Source organism: Mustelus asterias, chromosome 8 (assembly GCF_964213995.1).
Source record: "Mustelus asterias chromosome 8, sMusAst1.hap1.1, whole genome shotgun sequence".
NCBI classification, from domain to species: domain Eukaryota; kingdom Metazoa; phylum Chordata; class Chondrichthyes; order Carcharhiniformes; family Triakidae; genus Mustelus; species Mustelus asterias.
This window is the reverse complement of record NC_135808.1, coordinates 52,207,007-52,232,733: the sequence shown is the minus strand read 5'-3', so window position 1 is coordinate 52,232,733 and position 25,727 is coordinate 52,207,007. Positions and strand designations below refer to the sequence as shown.

The 25,727-nt window shown below is 41.8% G+C and overlaps 1 protein-coding gene across 1 annotated transcript in view; it reads left to right on the top strand.

Annotated features, from left to right (window-relative positions):
• Positions 1-18,353, top strand: part of xpr1a (xenotropic and polytropic retrovirus receptor 1a) — a 323,914-nt gene extending 305,561 nt beyond the window's left edge. The window contains exons 13-15 of the mRNA XM_078217964.1: positions 1,466-1,605; positions 4,903-5,112; positions 14,330-18,353. Of these exons, the coding sequence (XP_078074090.1) occupies positions 1,466-1,605; positions 4,903-5,112; positions 14,330-14,390 (411 nt within the window). The 3' untranslated portion in view covers positions 14,391-18,353. The remainder of the gene's footprint in view (positions 1-1,465; positions 1,606-4,902; positions 5,113-14,329) is intronic.
• Positions 18,354-25,727: the final 7,374 nt, after the last annotated feature.

Below are 25,727 nucleotides of genomic sequence, written 5' to 3'. Positions count from 1 at the left end.
CTCATTAAGCCCACTTTCCTGCCTCCTCTTCGTAACCCTTAATTCCCCTCCCTTTTCCACTCAGGAATTAGAATCTTAGAAACCCTACAGCACAGAAAGAGGCCATTCGGCCCATCGAGTCTGCACCGACCACAATCCCACCCAGGCCCTACCCCCATATCCCTACATCTTTTACCCACTAATCCCTCTAACCTACGCATCCCAGGACACTAAGGGGCAATTTTAGCATAGCCAATCAACCTAACCCGCACATCTTTGGACTGTGGGAGGAAACCGGAGCACCCGGAGGAAACCCACGCAGACACGAGGAGAATGTGCAAACTCCACACAGACAGCGACCCAAGCTGGGAATCGAACCCAGGTCCCTGGAGCTGTGAAGCAGCAATGCTAACCACTGTGCTACCGTGCCGACACTCTGCATGTGTGTCTGTGTCTCTCCTTTCCCACTCTCTGCTGGTGTTGGGGCGGGGGTGGGTGGTGGCAGGGAGAGGTGGTGGCAGGGGGAGGTGGCCAGTCAGCAGACGTAGCTTGAAGCCGCTAATTCTCCCTCCCTCCTGGATTATTCTCAGTTCATCACATGATCAGTGGCCAGCAGCTTCCTGTCCCTGTTCTGTAATCCAGTTCCTGGATCTCAAGGCTCGCTGTCTCCCGGCAGCTTGGGATTCTGGTGCCTATGACAGGGTCTTCGGCATCAGAACATGACCGTAGGGTGGGTACGGTCAGAGTTCAAACAACATAAATGTAAAAATGGTGGCATGAATCAATAACAGGGCCCTAGAGACTAAACATTAAAGTGAAATGACTGAGTGGGATGACTTAGTGAAGAATTACTGTATATGAATCACCCCAGATTCAAGCTTGGTTCAAGTTTCCTGAAGCCAACACCAGGTTGGATATAGTAATAGCCTTCATGATATATAGATTGAGAGGCAAAATTTTCAATGCAACATTGGTAATGCAGTTTCAACTTTGATGTCAATCAGATTCTCAGTTGCAGTTGTTATTACATAATAAGTACAAGATCGTGGAATGTATTGCTGTCACACCTTGTTGCCAGCTTCCTTTGTCCTACCATTGGTGATCATATTTTCAGTTGTGAAGGCCCGAAGCTCTGGAATTGTCTACATAAATCTCTCCACCTGCCACTCCTCCTTTATATGCTCCTCTAAACATACCTCTTTAGCCAATCTTTCTATCATAACATCAGTTTATGTGGCTCGATATCACATTTTTTTTGATAGTGCTTCAATGGAAATGCTTTGGAATGTTTTAATATATCAAAGCTGCTAAAATGAAAGTTTTTGTTGGTTATTTAAGAAAGATTTTGAGAGGGCTGTGAGTAAGCTCTCTGCTACTGGTTTACTCAAGCTCGGAAGGAAAGGGAAGGAAATTGGTTTGTTCAGACTTGTATCCCATTACAACCTGAAAGTGTACTGAGGAATTGGTATTTTTCTTTTATTTACAGAGTTATTACTACTGTGCCATAGTAGAGGATGTCATCCTGCGATTTGCTTGGACTGTGCAGATTTCCATCACCTCAATGAGCACTTTTGCTTCAGCAGGAGACATAATTTCCACCGTGCTGGCCCCACTGGAAGTCTTCCGGTAACATAATTTAAAACCTTGTGATGCTCGGTTAGGTGTGGAGGTGATATGGACAAGTAGCAATAATATTGATTAAATTCAGTGTAGAACAGGGTGATCCCTAGCCTGCTGCGGCCTGGAAGGGTGCCAGATTAAGGATATTTTGTGAGAGCGGAAAACCTTTTTTTTTTTTTGCAGCTATTCTAGAATTTTGCATCCAAAGCAGATTTTTAAAACCCACCAAATCCACGAGACGCTGGAGTTGAATGTCAGAAGTAAGGATGGAGAGCAAGAGTAGGTGGGTTAAAGTAGGCAACTTGAGATGGAGCAGAGTTCTTGTGTTCTTGTCCTACGAAATGGTTTGGCAGCACAGTGAGGATCCTGTCTGAGATAGTTTCATGCAGCATTATATCCCAGAGCCAACACGGACAGGCCGTGAGCCAGATTTATTTAATAGCCTAACTGTGCAACAAGGTTTATCTAACAGCAAACATAATGCAATCAATGAAATCTTTGAAAAAAAACTCAAAACAGCTACTAAGATTCTAGATGTAGATACGGCTGACTTCAATGGAGTGAGACATAGACTGTCCACTGTGAACTGGGAAAATCTGTTAATGGTTAAAATGACAGAAGATCAATGGGAGGGGTTTTAAAAAAATAACATGATGCAGAACCAACAAGGGCTTTACTTGTCAAAAGCAGCCATGGACAACGAAAGAGCTAAGAGACAATATAAAATGAAAAGATAGATCATACACTTTTTAAAAAACCACAACCTGGCAACTGGGGAAGATGCAAAGGGAACAGAAGATGACAAAACCTATATTAAGAACTGCAAAAAGGGAGTATGAAGAGAAACTTGCAAGCAATATCAAAATCAAAACAATTTTACTATTAGGTTATTAAAGAGTGGTCAGGAGCGATGTGGTCCCTTCAAAAACTGATATTGGTGAATTTTGTCAAAGAAAAGGGAATGCTGGTCATGTTGAATACTTTGCATCATTATTTACAGTGGAGGAAGATGTCAACTGGCCATACCAATGAAACTAATGTTGAATTAGGGACGGAGACTCACCAAAATTAGCTTAAGTAAAATAATAGTAATTTTAAAAATGACACTAATGAGTAATAAATCCCTAGGACCATATAGTTTCCGTCCTAGGATTTTAAAGGAAAGAGTTGAGAATACTGCAGATGCTCTGACTATGTAATCTTCCAAAGTTTTCTCAATTTGGGAACATTCATTTAAATTGGAAAATTGTTCATGTCACTCCACTACTTAAAAAAGGTGAGAAATAAAAGTCAGGGAATTATAGACCAGTTAGAATAATATCTGGAGTCAGGAAATTACTAGAGTCTATAATTAAGGAATACCTTGAAAACTTGCAGCTGATCAAGGAGAGACAGCATGATTCACAAAGGGTAGGAGGAATCTGATTGACCTTATTTTGAAGAGGTGCCTAAAGTAGTGAACACGCAATGCCTATGGATGATATTTATATGGAATTCCAGATGGAATTTGATAAATCTCTCAGTAGAGACTATTAACAAAAATTGATGTTCATGGAATTGAAGCCAAATTAATTAAGGAAATTGACTCAGCAGCAGGAGATAGGGATAACGCATTGATTAGCAAGCTGTGACTAGTGTTCTGTAAGGATATGTGTTGGGACCTCAACTATTCATCGTCTTTATTAACAGCTTAAATGTTTGGATTAAAAAGTCATGTATCCAGTATTAAAAAGCCACATATCCAGTTTTTTGATGACACAAAGATAGGCAGCATTGTAAGCAATGTAGATGGAAACACAGAATTACAAAGCAATATTACAGATTAAATGACTGGGCAAGACTGGGACCAATTGATTTCAATGAAGACAAATGTGAGGTCATTCACTTTGGATCTAAAAAGAATAGAACAGAGTACTTTACAGATGGCAAAAAAAAGAAACAATAGAGCCCAAGGAACTGACCAAAAAGGCTAATGAAATGCTGGTCTTTATATCTAGAGAACCAGAATACAAGAGGGTAGACATCATGCTTCAGTTATACACAGCCCTTGTTACACCACACGTGGAACACTGAATAATTCTGGGAGGGGAATACAGCATAGATTTACGAGAGTAATACCATGAGGTATTAAATCATGAGGCGAGGTGATACAAACTGGAGTTGTGTTCCCTGGACTTCAGAAGGTTTTGGATGATTTGATACTAGATCAATTAGTTTTAAAACTGGGATTGATTTATATTTGTAAACCAAAGATATTAAAGGATAAGAGACAGAGACAGGAATGTGGAGTTAGATCACAGATCAACCACAACCTCATTGAATTGCAGAACAAGCTCAAGGGGCTTAATTGCCTACCCCTGTTTCAATCTTCCTTGGTCAGATGTGCCAGGAATTGTCAGATATCTCAATATGTGCATGCTAGTTTACCATAGATAGACTGTGCATGAGGTGGCTGTTTTTGGGCTGTTTTATGGCTGAGAAACCATCAGGACTCTCATAATGAGGGCATTGAAAACTCACTCTTGTCACCAAGGATGCAGTGTTCTTGGGTAGAGTTGGAAATTTGTGTTGGTAGTTAAGGGGGAGCTGGGAAGAAAAACACTCAGGAGTAAAGAGGGAGAATTGAGGCCTTGAGGAGGATGTGGTGGAAAGAAAAATTATGAGGAAGTGATGGGAAAGCCCTAATGGCAGTGGAGACCCCGGAAGTGATCATGTACGATGTTGATGTTGAAGGTGATGACCAGTTATATGATTTTGATGTTTTTGTAGAGAATAGCTTTGGAAGGAGGAGAATGGAGAAATGGGAACAGACAAAGCAAGGTTGGGTTCTGCTGGTGGGTGGGGTACACTCAATCTCCCAACATATTACAAAAAAATACTTCTTCATGTAAAAACATTGTGCCCAGTCACTGAAGAATAAGCACAAAGGGCCTGAAGATTAAAGCTGCCAGCAGACATTTTGTGTTAAAAGGAAGCCACAGTTTGTTAAAACTCACAAATACACTAAGTGCTTGCACCCTTAAGTTGGCTTGCAACAGCAACCAGTACAATGTTGAACTGTTTGTGAACGGGTTGGTGTATGGTGCAAGCTGAAACATTTCTCCTCTGCTGAGTTATCACAATAGGGTGGAGTGAGTCAGCCTATGGACAGTTTGTAAGGGTTTTAGTCTCTGCAGCTAGCTGCATTTAAGACTTGGCTCAAAGATTTGAGCAAACACATAAGTCACTTTGGTAGTACCTTGCATTTTGTGGTTGCCATCACCACACTGCTGCTCACTAACACTGAATTGTGTTTCGCTGCAGCCGGTTTGTGTGGAATTTCTTCCGTCTGGAGAACGAACACCTGAACAACTGTGGTGAATTCCGTGCCGTGCGTGATATCTCGGTGGCACCCCTCAATGCCGATGACCAGACTGTGCTGGAGCAGATGATGGACCTCGAGGATGGAGTGCGGAATCGCCAAAAAAGCAGAGTGTGGAAACGCACCTATAGCATCTCTCTGCGTAAAACATTGTACGTATTGATTTCGAGGGATTCACTCCCAGGTTGCGCAGTAACTGCAGCACCAGGAGAACTCGGAAGGGAAAAGAAATAACACTTTTATAGAACGTACTAAACAATGAATTAACTTACAGTTGTACTGCACCTGTCTCTACCTCAGCATGTGTTTTCCAGCCAATTAAAGCAGTCACTGTTGTGACGTAGAAGATGCAGCGACCAGTTTGTACACAGCAATAACTTACAAATAATCTTTGTTAGTGCAGCTGACAAATTTTGGCCATGTCTCAGGGAGAACTAAAATCACACTAGCCCCATGATTGACTTTTAGGTTTAATCCCACTTCCCAAAAGGTGCTGTCCCTGGCTGCAGCAAAATACATTTACACTGTACTCCATTCGCAGAGAGCTTGCCTCCCAGATAGCTTGCACCACGATAAAGGAGCTTTCTTTATCATTGCAGTGTTTGAAGATTAGGGGAGAGTGGGAAATCAAGAGGCAGGAAAGCAGCAGTTAGACAAGATGGTGAACGAATGAAGGGAGACTACCATCCTATTCCATCTGATGGGGGCTGTCAGTGTAATGATGGAACAGTGATAGCCCTGGAGACTGTGTCTTTGACTTCTCCATAGCTACTTTATCTGGCTGCACAAATCACATTTGTGTTCAACAGCATGTCCCACATCTTCAACTACACTGCACTCCCGTCAGCTCTGTCCTTCCCGAGCCCTACAGCTTCCCAGACTCCCAGCAAATGAACTTCATTCCTTTAATTTGAAATCCTTGTGGCCTTGTCCAGCTGGTTATTTCCACATTCTGACTCCAGGTTACTCCTTGTTATGTCACTTTTCAAAGTACTGTGTCCTTGCCTGCGGAACCCCTTACTGTGATCCTCCGCCTTGCTTTCTCCTAAATACTTGCTTTAAAACTCAAGGGGTTAAAATTTTCCTGTCCTGCGCACCACTGGAATCGCAGCAGGCAAAGGTCCGTTGACCTCGGGTGGGAGTTTCCCTCGCCTTGGGGCGAGTGTGGCCGGAAAATCCCGCCCAAGGACTTCTCTGTCACAAAAAATTGAGATCATCTGGTCAGCTGCCTCTGCCACTTCCCTCCATCCCCTTGGCCAACCAAGTCAGAAGTCCTCTTTTAAGGATCCATCCCTTTCCTAGCCCTGAACTTGCATCCTCTCTTTCTCTCCTATCTCTGCTCATACCCTCTCCAAACTCACCTCCTGCTCCCTCCATCCTATTCCCACTAACCGGTTGACCACCCAGCTCCCCCCATGTTAGCCAATACTGTAAGTGGCGCTCTCCTCATGTCTTGTCCTGTTTTCCTGTAAATCTGCTGCCTTCACCTCTCTCAAGAAACACCCCTTGATTACCCTCCAGCCTTGCGAACGTTAGCCCTATCTCCAACCGTCTTTTCTCTCAAACCCTTTAATGAGCAGTCACCTCCCAAATCCATGTCTATCTTTGTATTTGAGTTCCTCCAATCAATTGAGTTCCCCCTGTCATAGAACCAAAACAGCTGTCAGCAAAGTCACAAATGATGCCCTATGTGACTGTGACAAAGGCAACTTATCCCTCCTCTTTCTTGATCTGTCTGGAGCCTTTCACCACACCATCCTCCTCTAACTCTGTTCCATCGTCATGCAGCTGAGTGGAACTTCACTTGCCTGGTTCCACTTTTCTTTACCTAACCAGAAAAAGAGAATCAGTTGCAGTTGCTTTTCTTCCTGCTCCCACACCAGTGTCCCCCAGGAATCAATCCTTGGCTCCTCCTATTTCTCATCTACAGTACAGGCTGCAACTCAACAATAACATCTGAAAACCCAGCATTAGTTTTCAAATGTACGACAACTGGCTCAATCTCACCACTGCCTCTCTTGACCCCTCCATTGTCTAAATTGTCAAACTGCTTGTCTAACACTGGATTAGCAGGAATTTCCTCTTCCACCATCTTTTCCCTCCGCACTCCAAACTCTATTCCCTCTACGCCAACACTTTCCTTCTCCTTGATTATTGTCTGAATCAGATTGTTCGTAATCTTGAAATTTGATCCTGAGATGAGCTACTAATCAAATATCCACACCATCAATCCATAAGACCACCTATTTCCACTTTTGCTTCAGCTTTTCAACATCTGAAGTCCTCTTTGTTTAAAGTTTATTAGTGTCACAAGTAGGCTTATATTAACACTGTAATGTAGTTACTGTGAAAATCCCCTAGCCACCACACTCCAATGCCTGTTCGGGTACACTGAGGGACAATTTAGCATGGCCAATGCACCTAATCAGCACGTCTTTCGGACTGTGGGATGAAACCGGAGCACCTGGAGGAAACCCACACAGGGAGAACATGGAGACTCTGCACTGACAGTGACCCAAGCTGGGAATCGAACCCGGGTCCCTGGCGCTGGGAGGCAGCAGTGCGAACCACTGTGCCACTGTGCCTTTGTTGCCTGTAAACATGATATTCCAATGCAATGCAAAGATGCTTCAGTGTGATTTGGACAGGCTTTGTGTGTGGGCATGTGCATGGCAGATGCAGCATTATGTGGATAAATGTGAGGCTATCCATTTTGGTAATGATAATAGGAAGACAGATTGCAACTTGAATGGGTGTAAATTGAGAAAGGTGGATACTCAGCAAGACCTTGGAGTCCTTGTGCATCAGTCGCTGAAAGTAAGCGCGCAGGTATAGCAGGCAGCAAAGAAGGCAATGGTATGTTGGCCTTCATAGCGAGAGAATTTGAGTATAAGGATAGGGATGCTTTGCTGCAATTGTATAAGGCGTTGGTGAGGCCACACCTGGAGTATTGTGTGCAGTTTTGGAGTCCTTATCTGAGGAAGGATGTCCTTGCTATAGAGGGAGTACAGCGAAGGTTTACCAGGCTGATTCCTGGGATGGCAGGTCTGTCATATGAGGAAGGACTAAGTCAGTTAGGATTATATTCACTGGAGTTCAGAAGAGTGAAAGGGGATCTCCTAGAAACTTATAAAATTCTAACAGGGTTAGACAAGGTAGATTCAGAAAGAATGTTTCTAATGGTGGGGGAGTCCAGAATTAGGGGTCATAGTTTATGGATAAGGGGTAAACCTTTTAGAACTGAGGGGAGGAGAAATTCCATCAGCTAGAGTCATAGAGGTTTACAGCATGGAAACAGGCCCTTCGGCCCAACTTGTTCATGCCGCCCTTTTTTTTTAAAACCCCTAAACTAATCCCAATTGCCCGCATTTGGCCCATATCCCTCTATACCCATCGTACCCATGTAACTATCTAAATGCTTTTTAAAAGATAAAATTGTACCCGCCTCTACTACTACTTCTGGCAGCTTGTTCCAGAGACTCACCACCCCCTGTGTGAAAAAATTGTCCCTCTGGACACTTTTGTTTCTCCCCCCTCTCACCTTAAACCTATGCCCTCTAGTTTTAGACTCCCCTACCTTTGGGAAAAGATATTGACTATCTAGCTGATCTGTGTCCCTCATTATTTTATAGACCTCTATAAGGTCACCCCTCAGCCTCTGACACTCCAGAGAAAAAAGTCCCAGTCTATTCAGCCTCTCCTTATAACTCAATCCATCAAGTCCCGGTAGCATCCTAATAAATCGTTTCTGCACTCTTTCTAGTTTAATAATATCCTTTCTATAATAGGGTGACCAGAACTGTACACAGTATTCCAAGTGTGGCCTTACCAATGTCTTGTACAACTTCAACAAGACGTCCCAACTCCTGTATTCAATGTTCTGACCGAAGCATGTCAAATGCCTCCTTCACCATTCTGTCCACCTGTGACTCCACTTTCAAGGAGCTATGAACATGTACTCCTAGATCTCTTTGTTCTGTAACTCTTCCCAACACCCTACCATTAACTGAGTAAGTCCTGCCCTGGTTCAATCTACCAAAATACATCACCTCGCATTTGTCTAAATTAAACTCCATCTGCCATTCGTCAGCCCACTGGTCCAATTGATCAAGATCCTGCTGCAAATGGAGATAACCTTCCTCACTGTCCACCATGCCACCAATCTTGGTGTCATCTGCAAACTTACTAACCATGCCTCCTATATTCTCATCCAAATCATTAATATAAATGACAAATAACAGTGGGCCCAGCACTGATCCCTGAGGCACATCGCTGGTCACAGGCCTCCAGCTTGAAAAACAACTCTCTACAACCACCCCCTGGCTTTTGTCAAGAAGCCAATTTTGTATCCATTTAGATACCTCACCCTGGAGCCCGTGAGATTTAACTTAATGCAATAACCTACCATGCAGTACCTTGTCAAAGGCCTTGCTAAAGTCCATGTAGACAACATCAACTGCACTGCCCTCATCTACCTTCTTGGTTACCCCTTCAAAAAACTCAATTAAATTTGTGAGACATGATTTTCCACTCACAAAGCCATGCTGACTAACCCTAATCAGTCGTTGCATCTCTAAATACCTATAGATCCTGTCTCTCAAAATACCTTCCTACAATTTACCCACCACAGATGTGAGGCTAACTGACCTGTAGTTCCCAGACTTTTCCCTGCAGCCCTTTTTAAACAAAGGCACAACATTTGCCACTCTCCAATCTTCAGGCACCTCACCCGTGACTATCGATGATTCAAATATCTCGGCTAGGGGACCCGCAATTTCCTCCCTAGCCTCCCACAACGTCCTGGGATATACCTCATCAGGTCCTGCAGATTTATCTACCTTGATGCACTTTAAGACTTCCAGCACCATCTCCTCTGTAATATGTACACTCCTCAAGACATCAATATTTAATTCCCCAAGTTCCCTAACATCCAGAAGGTGGTGAATGTGTGGAATTCACTACCACAGAATGTAGTTGAGGCCAAAACATTGTCTGATTTCAAGAAGAAATTAGATGTAGCTCTTGGGGCTAAAGGAATCAAGCTATATGGGGAGAAGGGGAGATGAGGATATTGAATTCGATGATCAGCCATGATCAAAATAAATGGCGGAGCAGGCTTGAAGGGCCGAATGGCCTACTCCTGCTTCTAGTTTCTATGTTTCTACTCCTGGTCAGCCTTCCATGTTTTACACTCGGTAAACTTAAGGTCATCCAAAACTTAATTGCCTGTGTCCTAACTCCCAGTCATCCATCACCTCAGTGCTCACTGACCTACATTGCCTCCTGGTTACATAATGTGTTGATTTTAACATTCTCATCCTTGTTTTTAAATCTCTCCAATGCCTCACTCCTCCCCAGCTCTATAATCCCCTCCAGTCCCCAAAAACCTCCCAAGATATCTGTGCTCCTCTAATTCTGGGCTTTTTGAGCATGCTCTGTTCTAATTAGGCACTGTGGGTGGTCATGCCCTTGGCTGACTAGGCCCTAATGACGTTCCCTCCCTACATCTCCACTTCTCTGTCCTTCTTTAAGACTCTCCTTAAAACTTAGCTCTTTGATAAACTTTCTGGTCATGCGTCCAATTTCTTTTTATGTAGCTCATGTCAAGTTGTTTTGTAATGCCCCTGTGATGCACCTTGGGATGTTTTATCAAGTTAAAGGCACTATGTAAATGCAAGTTGTTATTCTCACTGATTGCATCATCCCTTCCTTCCAACTATTCCCTCTTTCCTGCCTTAAGTTGCTTTGAGATATATTTACACTACATTTCTGAAGTACATATTGGCTGTCAAGTGCTTTGAATGACGATGTGAAAAATGCGATGTAAATGTGAGTTCTTTCTTTAGTGCAATTTGGAGGGAACTGACACCATATGGTGCGAATCTGCACTGCAGCGGCAGTCTCTTCTGCATAATCATTTTTGTCCAGAATTTACATGATTTATTCAGAGGGGTACTTTTTAAAGTTCTCTTTATTTATTGTTTTGAAAAAACAAAATTGTATGTTGAAATTTGTAAGATTCGTGATTGACTTCCTTCATACTTCTCTGGGGAGTATAATTCTGAACATGGAATACAGATTCTAGTGTGTGCATCGACTGGCAATAAGAATTCTAAAGTTGGCCACGGCACTCCCAGATTAGTAAAGAGAGAATAGAGTTCCCACTGTTGATTGCTATCCAGGGTTTCCTCCTTCTAAAGCTTGAGGATTTGTGAACAACAAGAGAGATCAGGATCAGTGATGCCATTTCAGTCAAACATCCTGCCAATTACTCACTTTGATGTACAACTTTTCACGTCAGTTTGCCTCCTAATATGATTGCCAGTCAGGGTGAGCAAGGTGCTAGCATCCTCAGGAGACCAATGGAAATGAAAAGGAAAAGCAGGTCTCTTGTCCTGGACCTTCTTCCACATACAAACCATTTGTTTTGTTGACTGTTGTATCTGTGAATGAGAGCTCTTTAGGTGCAGAATGCTCCTTATCTAAATGGTAGTAATATGTGAAAGTGTAAGTTTCCCTGCGAGACTAAGGCTGAAATGAGAACCTGAATCTCTAAGTCCACAGGCAGTTTTAACACACTACTGGATTTATATTTACTGTCTCAACTCAGAAGAAGAGTATTTCCCATTGTACCCAGTTCAAATAGACTTTTTAAATGGCATTGATCTGAAAACTAAAACAATCAAGCAATTAAATTGCTTTTCTTGCAGTTTAAATGCTGTAGATAATCTGAAATCATCTTCCTACTAGTATGTGATACTAGTAGGGTTTTGTGCTCCGCAAAATTTCCCATTAGTGCCGTTCACCTGTGGTACTTGCTCATTTGGAACAGGAGAAGACCATTTAGCCCCTTGAGCCTGGTCCATCATTCAATTCAGTCAAACTCCATATACATGGCAGACCTGATTTAATATCCCAGCACTCAGCGAGGGTCACATTCAGTAAGAGCTATTTAGACACACCAGGCGTAGATATTGGTATGGAATTCGTCTTTGGGGAAAGAACATGCACAATGTATACCAATTTCTGGGTGCAAGGCCCTGAATCTAATGTTCAACAAATACATGGCTGCTATATTATTGGTCCTTGATGGTTGTTTGTGATCAGCATTGGTCACTTCAAACATGAAAAGAAGGACCCTGCATCTATTTCAAAACTCGTCTACAGCACGTACCAAGGACACGCTGGAGCATGCACTGTTAAGCTGTCAGTTTTTCCAGTTATACAGCCTAACCAGTAGCCACTGAAAAAATGGTGGAAGTTTATTTTTAAACTTCCTCTTATATAGACCATGGAGAAGCAAGAGTGCTGTTCCCAGCTCCACATCACTGCTGCCAACCCACACTTGACCCTCCTGTATCTCATTCCCCCATTTATTGGAGCATAAGATGTTTCCGGAGCTCAGTGAGAATCTTTGGCCTCCTTCCTCTTCTTCCACATACATTCATCTACCTGCAGTCATAATCTTTCATTGTCTGCCTTTTGCAAAATCTGCAGGTTTCATTCAGCTGTAGTTCTACACAGCGTTTAAAAGCAGCACTCGGGAGGATGTAAAAAATAGGAGAAGACCATTTGGCTCTTTGAGCCTGTTCTGACATTCATGGCTGATCTTCTACCTCAATTTCCTTGCCTGTACTATCCCCATATCTCTCAATTCCCTTGAATGATTGATCTCTGCCTTGCATCACACATGTGTCAGACAATGACCATCTCCAACAAGACAGAATTTAAACATCGCACCTCAACATTCTGTGGCATTACCATCACTGAATCCCCCGCTATAAAATCCTGGGGGTTAACATTGACCATAATCTGAACTGAACTTGCCATACAAACGCTGTGGCTACAAGAGCAGGTAAGAGGCTAGGAATTCAGTAACTTGCCTCTTGACTCCCCAAAACCTGTGAACCAAGTCAGGATTGTGATGGAACACTCTTCTCTTGCCTGGATGAGTGCAGTTCCAACAGTCAAGATGCTTGACACCGTCCAGGACAAAGTAGCCTGCTTGATTGGCACTCCATCCGCAAACATTCACTCCCTTCACCATTGACATACAGTAGCAGCAATGTGTACCATCTACAAGATGCACTACCTGGCCAGGGGAAACACCCTCCAGTAGCTACACTGTCAAGCTCTTTAAGAAATATACTTGTTTGAATGAGATCACCTCACATCTCCTAAATTCCAGGGTTTTTAGGTTCATTTCACAACATCGTTAGCTCAGTATGCTGCAGGAAACAACTGTATTCCAAGCCATATTTTTGACACTCCTGAATTAGATCATGGGAAATCTGTACCTCATCTCCATTTGCCTGCTTTTGCGCCATAATCCTTAAGATCCTAACCTAACAAAAATGTGTCTATCTTAGTCTTCTAAATTTTAATTGACTTCCAGCATCCACAGCCTTTTGGGGGAAAGAGTTTCAGATTTTGACAGTTTTGTGTTTTTACTCCTGGTGGCCTGACATGAATTTTAAGCCTGTGCCCTTCCCTCCCAGAAGCATTTGATTGCCTGCATCTACTTTTAACATCTTAAGTGCCTCAACTACATAGCCTGGTGTGTGTCATTTCACAGATGAGGAAGTTTTCTGTCGGCAAGGCACAGAAGGGCAGCCAAGTTTGCTGGACCCATGGCAAAAGTCAAACCAAAGTTGTAAAAAGCCCAAACAAAGCACTGTGGTTCAAGACTAGAGAAGTAGAAATCAAAAGCTGAGAAGTCAAGTTAAATTTATAAAGAACCTTACTTAGATGCACTTCAGAACACCATGCCAGATCTGGTCTTCTCTATTACGAAAAAGGATACAGGAATATTAGAGAGGATGCAAAGAAGATTTGCAAGGATGATACAAGAACTAAACAGGTAGGGTCCCATTTCCTTTAGGAAGTCACGTAATCAAGGTCATAAAATTAGGAAGGGACTTGATAGGGTAGATACACAGAAATTGTTTCCACTTGTGGAAAATTCAAAACTAAGAGCAATTAAACGTAAGATGGTCACTGGTAAATCCAATAGGAAATTCAGAATAAATCTAGTTACCCAGAGAGTGGTTCAAATGTGGAACTCGCTAGCGCATGGAATAGTTGAATCAAATAGGATGTATGCATTTAAGAGGAAACTAGCTAAGTAGATGAGAGAGAAAGGATTAGAAAGATGTACTGACAGGGTGAGCTGAAAGGGAAGCTCATGTGGAGGATAGACACTGACATAGTTCAGATGGGCTGAATGGGCTGTTTCTGTGCCATAAATTCCCTGTAATTCCGTGAGAGAGCAGAGATTTCAGGAGAGCAAGGTGTGGGTAGGCAGGCGATTTGATTGATGTTGTGAATTCTGATCTTTAATTCTTACATTGACCTGTTTCTCACCCCCAGAGTGAGGCCCCGTGACGCGGCCGTGTTAATCGAAGACACAGATGATGAAGCGTACACATGAAAGTCAACACCAAGCAGTCACTGTCCTTCACACGTTCCAGTTCTACCAGGCACTGAACACAATCTGCCACTATGTGTGGCAATAGACTCGATTCCATTTTTTCCCCTTTGTTTTAATATATTAATTTAAACCGATTTAAAAATAAGTGTTGTAACGAACAATTTTACAACTGACAGCAAAACATATCCACAAGGATCAAATCAAACAGAACAAACTCTGTGCTGGAAAATACCAATTTTCTTTTTGTTTTGTCTTGTATTTTTTTTCTCTCTCTCAGGCTCAGTATAGCTAGGGCTGGTTTAAACTGGTTTCTTCAAGTCTTTCTACTGGCTCATGGCCCTGGTTGCACTTGCAGGGAAAGTGCACTTAATTGTACTTCCTACGTGAAGTTATGGTGTTTAAAAAATTCATTTTGATATGCATTTGTTCTGTTCCAATTGGAAATGTTCATATTATTTATGAAAGAAACTTGTGTCCTGTCTGTTGATGCAGAAGTTAGTGTCAATGTTCGTTGAACTTTATTTTTGTGTTTCGGTCAGTGGTTAGCTTTCCTCTTGCAAGAAAGCTAAACATCTTTATTAAGAGCACTTCAAAGCTTTCGAGATCGCAGTTCCTGCAGAGCTGTCAAATGCAGAAGTCCTGCATCCAACACAGACCACCAAGCTACATTCCACTGGTACAAGTTACCTATGACAGGCTAGCTTAACAAAGAACTTTACAGGTACCACAAAATATGTTTGTATTATTTATAAATCATGGCCGGACTTCTCTAACCTCACGCGCGGCTGGGATTCTCTGGTCCTGCTGCAGTGAATAGAGATTTGACTGAATGTCAAATTCTCTGTTCTCATTGGGGCATACAAGACCGGAAAATTCTGGCCCATATCTACAGCCAGTGGTATCAAGGACTGTTGAAAAGAAATTATTCTTCATTTCAAATTCTTCTTCTGGTGAAATTTTACAATTTACATATCCCAGAAATTTCTTTGGGGAAATTCACATGAATAATCTGTTAAAGTTTTTGGCCAAAGTTTGAATGTCAAATGATGGATCCCCTCAGTGCATCAGTTTAATCTGTCAATCTTGTTGTTCATTTCCTGGTACCACTGCTGGATCCCGCTGCTTTCTTGCTACTTGCCCAACCTGTCATAGCAGCTGGAATGTTGATTGGTGCAGTGAAGATTTTCCCAGGAACCATCAGTGCTATCGTTCCAAGAGCTGCCCTTCCCGCTCCCTGGAGATAGTGCCACAATGAGTTTCTCCAGTAACTTAGACTCATGGAAGCATGTGACCCTTAGCCCCATGGGCGGATGTTTCAGTGGAGCCATCTTAAGATGCAATTCAGTTGGCCAAAACCTAGATCAGTGGAGAGATTTCAATGCAGTGGGTTGTGACCATTGTGCCAATGATTGGCTGCACATTTCAGGGTTCAGAATTTGCTGTTAATGTATGTCACTGTGAAAATTAGTAATAGTGAAGTTGGGAATTGTTCATTAATCGCTCATGTCATGTTCTGAATTCATTCCATTTACCTAATCTTTACAGGGATTTTTTTTTAATGTAGTTGATTTAGCTGGATTGGGACATTCAGAAAGTATCTTCTAATAATGATACTCTTCTGATAGTCTTAAGAGGGCTCCATTGTAACAAAGAACCTGTGATCCTGGACGTACACAAAGGAGACCAAGGTAAGTTCTGGCTCTGTGTCAAGAGAACTCTACATCTCATGGCTGAGCCCGGTTGAACAGTTGTTCAGACTTTGTTACAGATGTCACATGGGTAGGGGGAAGACTTCATTGTAAAGGATCCATGAGTTTGGCTCGCTTGGATGCAGGACTGCCTTCACAACAGAGTATAACTTAGCACAATCATTTGGAACTGTAAGTTGAAGCAAATGCGTGAGCATTGGATATGATCAAAGTTTTTGGTGAATGAATCATTCATAAACGAAATAACGGCTTTAAAAAAAACCCTTTCCAAATCTCACTGGCAGAAATTCACAAAATTCACCCATGTTTCGGTTTGCAGCAATAGCTTGTTTTATACAAAATTTCACATTCCTGTTGCCTTCTGTTAATAAAGTGTATGGAAAATGGATGTGATTAAGTCATATTGTGATACCTACAGAGGAAGGGGGAAGAAAAGGGATACCATGTCGCTAGGCTGAATGTGAACGTGTCTGTGAGCATGGTAGCTCAGCAAACCTGATTCAGGCAGTTCCACAGTGTAAGCATTGGGAACTTCTTTTTATATCCTTGGACTGCTTCCATTGAAAGCACTTCCATAATGGAGTGAGTTCCTGTTATTGTTGAATCTGACTTCTTTATATTGTGGGGGCAGACTCAACAATATGGGGCAATTGTGCAGACTAAAGCAGCCAGCCAGATTGGTAAATCCAGCCTCACATGAATGCTGGATGAAGCTTTGTACTGCTTAGCAATAGGGCAAATGAGGGCTGAAAAATGTATGCAGAGTAAGTTCCTGTATGTGATGCCAAGGAGCAGAGCTAGAAGGGAGCTTATATTACCTTGAGAAAGCTAGCCAGGAAAAAATAAGGATGCGCACTAGCATTATTTATGTTGCTCTGTTAGGCAACCATTATGACAAATACAGTGCTCTGTGACCAACAATGGAGATGAGGTTTGGTGAAGCCATTCAAAAGTTCAGAATTAATGCAGTATGAGTGTGCACTATTTGATCTCTGTTTGGGTTCAATCCAGCATCGTAACCAATTTATGAATGAGACTCAACCCAAACCTAAATCTAAGTACAAAAAGTGAACCGCAAGCCTAGATTGCCAAATATCTTTCGGGGAGCAATTTTGTATCTTTCCTTCCTTCATTTTAATCTGGGGCTCAATTTGCTAAATTGAATTGTGACACAGAATGATTAGCTTTCACTAAAAAATCTAAACAAGCATGGTATTTTTTCTTTTCTGAATTGGGGCTATGGTTTGCTGAATTTCTGACAGACCCAATCTATACAGTATACCCTTCCCCTCTCCTTCCATCCCACAGGTACAAATAAAAGCCAGGAAACCTTTGCAGACTCACTTGCTACAAAATCCTAGATCTGTGGGTAGCATACTGTAATGGTGAAGGTAATAATGGAGAGCAGCAGAAGAACTGTTGACATTTGAAGGTACTTGAACTCATGTCTCATCCCTCTCCCTCCTTTGTTAGTTCCTCACAGAGACTGGATATTTTTTGATTGAGGGACATGGGGCATTCCAGTGCCTGCTTTGCACAGCCATCCAAAACCTAAACTCATCTCCTTGCTTGTAGGAAGCTTTCATTGTTGGAAGCTTTGAACAAGGAGACCAAGTGTAGGATCAGTCTCCTTTTTGTTGTTAATATACAAAGACATAATTCTTCAGGATGGGAGTAATTATACTTCATACAGTTGAAGGGGATGGTACAACAGCATTGCTTGAAGTCACTGCAGGGGGCAGGCTCAATCTACATCGCTTTGTTGTGTGCAAAAAACCGGAAACCTAAGTAAATTCATTCAAACTTTAACAAAATGAGAATCAAATCCATGAGCATTGATGACTTCTGTTCTTGGATAGAGATACAACTAGCCCATTCTGAACTACACACTCTTCTATAACCAATGATAGGACCATTCTAAAACACACACCTCTCTAGAACCTGCAACTGGCCCATTCTAAAATGCACATCACCCCCCCTTTAGAACCTGTGACTGGCCCATTCTAAACACACCCCTCTGTAATTAGTGACTGGCCCATTCTAAACACACCCCTCTGTAATTAGTGACTGGCCCATTCTAAACACACCCCTCTGTAATTAGTGACTGGCCCATTCTAAACACACCCCTCTGTAATTAGTGACTGGCCCATTCTAAACACACCCCTCTGTAAAGTCCAAAGATATGCGGGTTAGGTTGATTGGCCAGGTTAAAAATTGCCCCTTAGAATCCTAAAATGTGTAGGTTAGAGGGATTAGTGGGTAAATATGTGGGGGTGGGGCCTGGGTGGGATTATGGTCGGTGCAGACTCGATGGGCCGAGTGGCCTCCTTCTGCACTGTAGGGTTTCTATGATTTCTATGATTCTATGATAATTAGTGACTGGCCCATTCTAAACACACCCCTCTGTAATTAGTGACTGGCCCATTCTAAACACACCCCTCTGTAATTAGTGACTGGCCCATTCTATTACACATACCCCTCTAGAACCAAAGACTTGCCCATTCCTAATTACCCTTGAGATGGGCATATTGTTTGATTGAGACACTGGTGTTGCCTATTCTTTAGACGGCTGTGCTCTATTTCATGAGCTATCTCTCACCAACTGTCAGCCCCCAGTCAGTATATCATATTTCTGATCAACTGAGAGAATGGTCACTATTAAGTAGGCCACAAGCTGGAACATTCTACTCCAGGGAAAGGGAGAAATCTATGAACTGACATTGTGTTAGACGATTTTAGCAACTATTTATAAAGATGTGAAATTACTTAGAGAAGCTTGATTCTGTGACCACCAAATGTTCCTACTGCAATATGGCAGGGTTGGAGCACAGACAGAGGGAGTCTCGAAGCTGTGACATCAGCACTAGAAGGTAAGTCGCTCCAATTATTGATATAAAGTTGTCCCCTGTCATTTCTCCCTCTTGGGCTCATTGGTTTCTAAAACAGTTGGACTTGGACGAAACTTACACCCTAAACCATGCCCCTCCAAAAAAAACTCCATTGACTAGTCCTGGAGTGTAAGTAGAAACTAAAGCAAGGGATACCTGGCTTGGCGCGATCTCGTAAGTAACATCAGTACCATTCACCATACTTTCCTGCTGAAGGACCTGAGAATGCAGGAACTCTGTCTGAAATTAAGAGTGCAAATAATAAATTTGGACAGCTGCAGGATAGCAGTTCTCCCCTTTTTGGCATTGGAAAGCAGCAGAGAAGCACAAGCATTAACTAAGCTGTCCACAATTGTGATCATTCCATTCCACCCAACACAGTGGCAAATTACCTTGAGAGATAGAGATTTAAGGCCAAAACCGAAATGATCACACAGTGCAAAGATATGATCTGCTCCATACAGATAATTTGGTGTTTTCACAAAGCCATTATTTTCAGTTGGTTAAGTGCCAACCTGCTTAATAACCTAACTCAAAAATTAACTCTGCAAAATTGTTTACCTAATATTAAATAAATGAAAGTGGGTGTTATTGCGAAAACAAGATGTAAGTTTGGAGACCTTGTGCATCCCACTCTTGGTCCCAAAAATACACCTTTGTTAATCTTTTACCGGACATCCACAGTGAGCATTTTTGAGCTGCTGCTATTTGGTGCATGAAAGACTTAATTCACCTATATGGCACTAAGCCATGCTGAGCTGCACACGATCATAACCTCCTGAGCAGTCAGCTTGTCCTAATTCACCTGTACAGTAATTAATACATCCTTAACTCCAGTTATGTGACAGAACTAACATAGTTATAATCAATTTGAAAACCCAAATGACAAAAACAAGACAAAGCTCAGCTTTATTACTGGCGCAGTCGTACTGATCATTCCCTCTTGGTGCTCCATCCTGATTCACTTGTCTGGTTTTAAATGGACTCGGCTTTAGAAAGTCTGCTAAACTGGCCCTACTCCTCCCCCACAAATGCCTTTTCACCTTACCAGCAAGCACCACATCCTCAGACACCAGGGATGAACCTTGCACTGCACTTCAATCCCTGATACTGCTAAGCCAGCTTCTGGGAGATATGCAATCTGGGGTACTGACCCTTTGTCTCTCCTGGGAAGACCCTGGGCTCAATACAACATCATTTCCATCCTCGTTCCCCCAGCCCCGGAATGTGGAATGAAGAGCAGAAACATGAATTTGGCTAGGCTGTGCAAAGTAGCCTTGGAGTCTAGCTGTCTTATCCAGAAGACCCTGGCTGCTAAGCCACTGGACCTTTTTAACCTTAAAGGTGCTCACTCATTAGTCTCTGATAGCTGGACCATTTATACTGCATTAAATCAGTGTCTCAGGAGTTGAGCTGGTTCTCAAAAACTGCAAAAAAAAAGTTACTAATAAAACAGCAAGTCTCATCTGTAAATATTCTGAAGCCAGCTTTAGTTCCAACAGTAGTCTTGGGTATTCATGCTGCTATATGGTGCTGCACAGATTACAAAAGACTTGAGCCTTGCAAAAAGCAGGGTCGGTGATTTTCCCAATAGTGACCCACATCTTTCACCTCTACTGATGTTATCACTCTCTATTGGGATGCCTGACTTTTGCTTTTGTTCTTTGTCACCTATGCTCTAAACATTGCTTTCGCTTCACCAGATGCAAATGTCCTAAACGAAAATCTGCTTTTTCTGTGTCTGTCTCTGTTGACAAACAAATTGTAGAACTTTAGTTGTGGAATTAGGATAATTTTTGGTTGTAGCTGTTGCTAGCACCAGAGTGATATGTTCCTAGACTGCACCAATGTAGCAGTATCTCAATTATTATTTTCCCCTTGAATCTGTTGCCTTTATCTTTAAGGATTTCCCATCAGCAAAAAAAACATGCATTCAAAGTTACTTACAGCTATACTGCGATGGGACAGCTGTAGCTACCAGCAGCACTGTAACCTGAGGAGACAGCTGATACCCCTGTGTTTTTTTTCTCTCTTTAATTCATATTTATTTAAAATGTAGTGTTTTAGATTCCTTAAACACAGGATGAGCAGAAGAATAAAGAGCTGTGTAATCATTTAACATCTGGGCTCTAAATATACAGCTGCATGTTAACAAAGAAAAAAAGGTAGGCACACTGAGAATTAAGAGGACAACTTCAGCCAGGATATTACTGAGCACTGGTTCAGAGTGCCCAGGCACCCACAGTCTAGTATTAGACTGGCATGGAAGGTTTGAGAATTTGAAGAAAGGAGGGGAGTGGCGGGGGTCCTTCAGAGATTGGAATTAAACCACATCATTCGTTTGCACCTCACCAGTGCTGCAGACTCTGGCTTCAAAATTTGCGAGTGGACCTATTTGCATCTCCATAAAGCAGTTCCATAAAAGGGAATGGGATCTTAAACATGAAAAATGGTTAATGATGTGTTTGCTTTACCCCCCACTCTCTGAATCACTTCCTTTGTCTCACCTTCCCCTGTGTAATTGCAGCTGTTATTTTCCTAAATATCTAATCATTGTCCTCCTGCCCATCCACTCCCCCCAACACAATTAAATTAATAACCAACTTAGTGATGACACTACACACACACACACGTGCTCTGGTCTAGTATCCAAGTTAATGCACAGGTCAGTATTGGGTTAAAACCTGCACTGGGGATATTATTCTATTCTTGAGAAGCAGTACAGACTAGTTTTAAGTTATTTTTTTAATTGAGAATGTTCCTGCAGGTTGTTGCCTTTGAGTTGTAACTAGTGCTTCCTACATATAAATATTTCCACATTCTTTTTTGCCTATTTGTAATATTTTCAATTAGGTTGCAAGATTCCACGATGCATAGTCTGACACTGGTTTAGTTCTGAGGTTGTGTAGAATAGGTTTCTATAGATCTGATCCATGTTAATAGGAGCTATAAGTGCCACTCCAACAGCACAGGTCAAAGGTCAGCAAACCAAACCATGCTGTCATCACGGTTGATTTGCATCACTATGGTAATTTAATCTATAGTATTCACATTTTAATAGAGAGTTTAGAAAGTAATATGGTTATGTTTCTACCTTATAATTTGGCATTACACCCTTGAGCCACCATCTGAACTGATTAATCATTGCTTATGATCCTAGGGGTCAAATTGAGTGATCGCAGTGTTTCATGAATACAATGGTCGAAAGCTGACATCCTTATGCTATTCTTTAAATGGAGAAGGTTGTCACATGACCAGTGAAAGTCAATCACTCTTGAGTTTCGGTTAATAAAATGACAAGATGATCATCAATTAGAACATGGTCCTAATGGTCAAATTTTCACTAAATCGGGTTGGATGGTGATCTTTAAGAAGCTTATTGTTATATTAATATACATAAGTTGATGGTGTAAATATTTATTGATGCTCAGCAAAGTTAGTTGTTTCCTACATTGTAGTATTAAGTACGTTTCAAAACTGCTTCATTGGCTAAAAACCACTTTGGGATGTCCTGTTCTGCATAAATGCACGATTTCCATTTTTGTCCTACCTAAATTGCTTCTTTTTTGTGCAAGCTTTTAGCAGTCCTGGATCACACGTTAACTAAAAGCCTCAAACCACTCTGCTCATATGTTCCTGTATCCCAATGTCTGATTGCCCCCCTCCTACAGTCAGGCTCGTAACCCTGGAGTGACTAATTGGGACCACCAAACACCCACTATTCCCCTCACACACACAAATAAATCCATCTAAAAACACCTCACCTTATCTAACTACCGGCTTACTCCAGGAGAGTTGCCTGAATTTCTATGTAGACTTTACCAAAATGCTTGGAACTCTGCTTGAACAGTTCTCTTCAAGTGGTTTAGTAAAGGGAAATTTCCCATTATCATAGCACTTGCTAAATTACATCATGTTGAATATTCTCACCACATTAATTTAACTGTCTCCTTCCCTTTCTGGAATTCCCAGCTCCTAACGCACTAATAATTCACATGGGATTAAACGGCACAGGATGATTGTGATCATCTTGTTAGGGGTGAAGTCAATCATTAAAGGGATACAACCCTTTTTTTTAAAAGCACAGTCTCCATTCACTGATCCGTAACTTTTTAAAAGAGAAATCAGTAACAACATTCAGTAACCTTGCAGATACAAAACTGAAATATTTTCAAAAGTATATGGTTGTATTAGCGGGTAGAATCATTAAGCACAGACACAGAAGTCCAATTATAGGATGCCTCTCAGGGCTGGTACTGTGGGATGGAGGGGATCTTAATTCTATTAGTGATCATTATTATATCATTTCAGATCTGGATCACTTTGCTCCTTTTCCTGAGCACACAATTTTTAAACTCTTCACTGTGAGTTGAAATAGCAAGTATTCCTCTTTTCACTTACTGCCAGTCCCTGTAAGATAATCCCAGTGTGTCCACCACACAGATAGTTACAAACATCCACAGAACAAAATTCAGAGCCCAGATGACGAATAGATTATTAAAAAATGCAGCAGTACATTTTAGTGCATTTTAACAAATATATATATATACTTGTGTCCTTGGCTATTTCATCTGTTTTTTGAAGGACACGATTCCATGTTTGACATGTACAGTAGCTTTTCCCTGCCAACAGCACTGTTGATTAGTATGATGCTTTTGAGTCCTGTTAATTGAACAAAGTGAATATGGAATGTGATTCGTCCTATATTGGTGCTCTCTTTTCCTGCTCCCCTCACTATTGCTGACTAGTTGCTTGCAATTCCATAATGTAAAAGCAAAGCTTGTCATGCGGTCTTTGTAGTCTGTGGCGTGCCCTGTTGATGATGCACATTGTGATAATTGATGTCTGTGGAAGATAGATGGTGAATAGATTTCTGTGGTTTAAGTGTTGATCTTGGAGAAGGATGCAATTTCTCCACCTCCCTTTAATAGAATAGTTTGTAAAAATGGTGATTGGTTTCTCCACTGTATTCAGATGGTTTCTGGTGATCTTGAGTTGTATTTCTGTACACACCACAACCCTGGCATTGTTGGTTTTATAAGCCACCTTGTTTATTTTTCTTTTAGTGGGGAACACTTGAAATGTACAACTCCTTCCTCTTTTTCTTTTGCCTATCCTGCACTTCTTTATGCAAATGTTATTTTATTGCGATTATACCAGAAGATATACCAAGTTTAAAAAGTACTTTAGTACTAATGTCAAGCCCTAGTTGTAGCTGACTTGTGAACATGCCAACACCTACACTAATTATGGTGAACCCAGTAATACCTCTTCAATTAATGCCCCATCACTCTATGTCTGTTTCTATGGTGGGATTTCCTTGGCAAATTTTCTGTTCTGCAGGGGAAAGCAGACCCACGAAGGGTTACTGCTCCTCACTCAAACATGCTTGTGTGAGAGAACAGGATTAGACTGGACTCTGGCACCATGTAACTACTTCACTCACTATCTAAACTAACAGTGTGAAGAATAGTCTAATGCCAATTGTTACCTTGCAGTTACCAACCAGCAGACTGAGAATCAAGCACAGGAACCTGTTGTTCTACATGGCTTAGTTTTACATCAGATATTGACTTTATTGTTAACCTGTTGAAGGGAATGTGATTTGCAATAAAAGGGAACTTGAGATCTTTATGAAAAACCAAATCCCAAAGGTCAGAATGCTGATAGACAACTTTCAACAGAATCCAAATGAGCCTCCGTCACCATTCTTCATCTAATCCTAACAACACGTACTTCTGGTCCTTACTTTCTCTCTTGTATTTAGCTAACTTTTCCTTAAAATGTCAAGTGTTTTTTAAAAATTATATAATGGCAGTGTTGCAAACCCAGATTTACATCTGGAATGTAATCCCTCACTTGCACCGATAGTTTTGTTGCAGAAAGCAGAGTGTTGCTGAGGATATTAGACAGAATAGTCTCCAAGTTGAGTTCTTGGTCTGGAGTAGGGGGCGTACAGTTAGCCTCAGTGCCTAAGCCCTAGGGAGGGGAAAAAACTCAGCTTTTGAAAACTGGTTAATCCAGAAACTCCTGTTGGAGCTCCATGTGTGAGTATGGGGAATCAGAAGCCCTTGTGGTCAAATATGCACTGGCACTCACTGACCAAGGCACTGGGGATAGCTGATACCCTTAGGGTTGTACATCACAAGGCAGGAGTACCAGGTCTGACCAAACTCTATGGCAACTGGATCCCCATATAGGCTATTCTGTAGAATTTTCATCCTGAAGAGAATCCTATAATCTTCAAATTTCAATGGCCAGGTTTGATTTAAAATGGCTCTTCTCCTGACTAGCTAACATGGACTTGATGTAATAAATTCCACAAGGATGATGTGACAAATCGAAATAATCAAGTTTATTTGCCAAAGTTGATAACCCGTTCCCAGTGACCAAACAAAAATTGCAGAACATTTGATTTGCTCATCCCTCCCATTAGTTCCTGTTCCATCTCTGTCTTGTTGAGGAAGGTTCTTGAACAGCTGATCAGCATGAATCTGCCCGTACATCGTGACTGCAGCATTGGGTTGCTAGACGGATAACATAGATTCCAGAGTGCTGCTGGAGGGAAGTAGGGTAAAAGTTTCTCGAGGATGGAATCTCTCTCTACTTTGCTCCAGAATCCACTTAGGTTCAGCCTCTCAAGTTTCCACCTTAACCCATTAGCGATCTGGCAGTTTCTATGGTTGGACTATGAGAGTAGCCATAGCATGATTTGACCAGTGTAAAGTGATGAAATATTT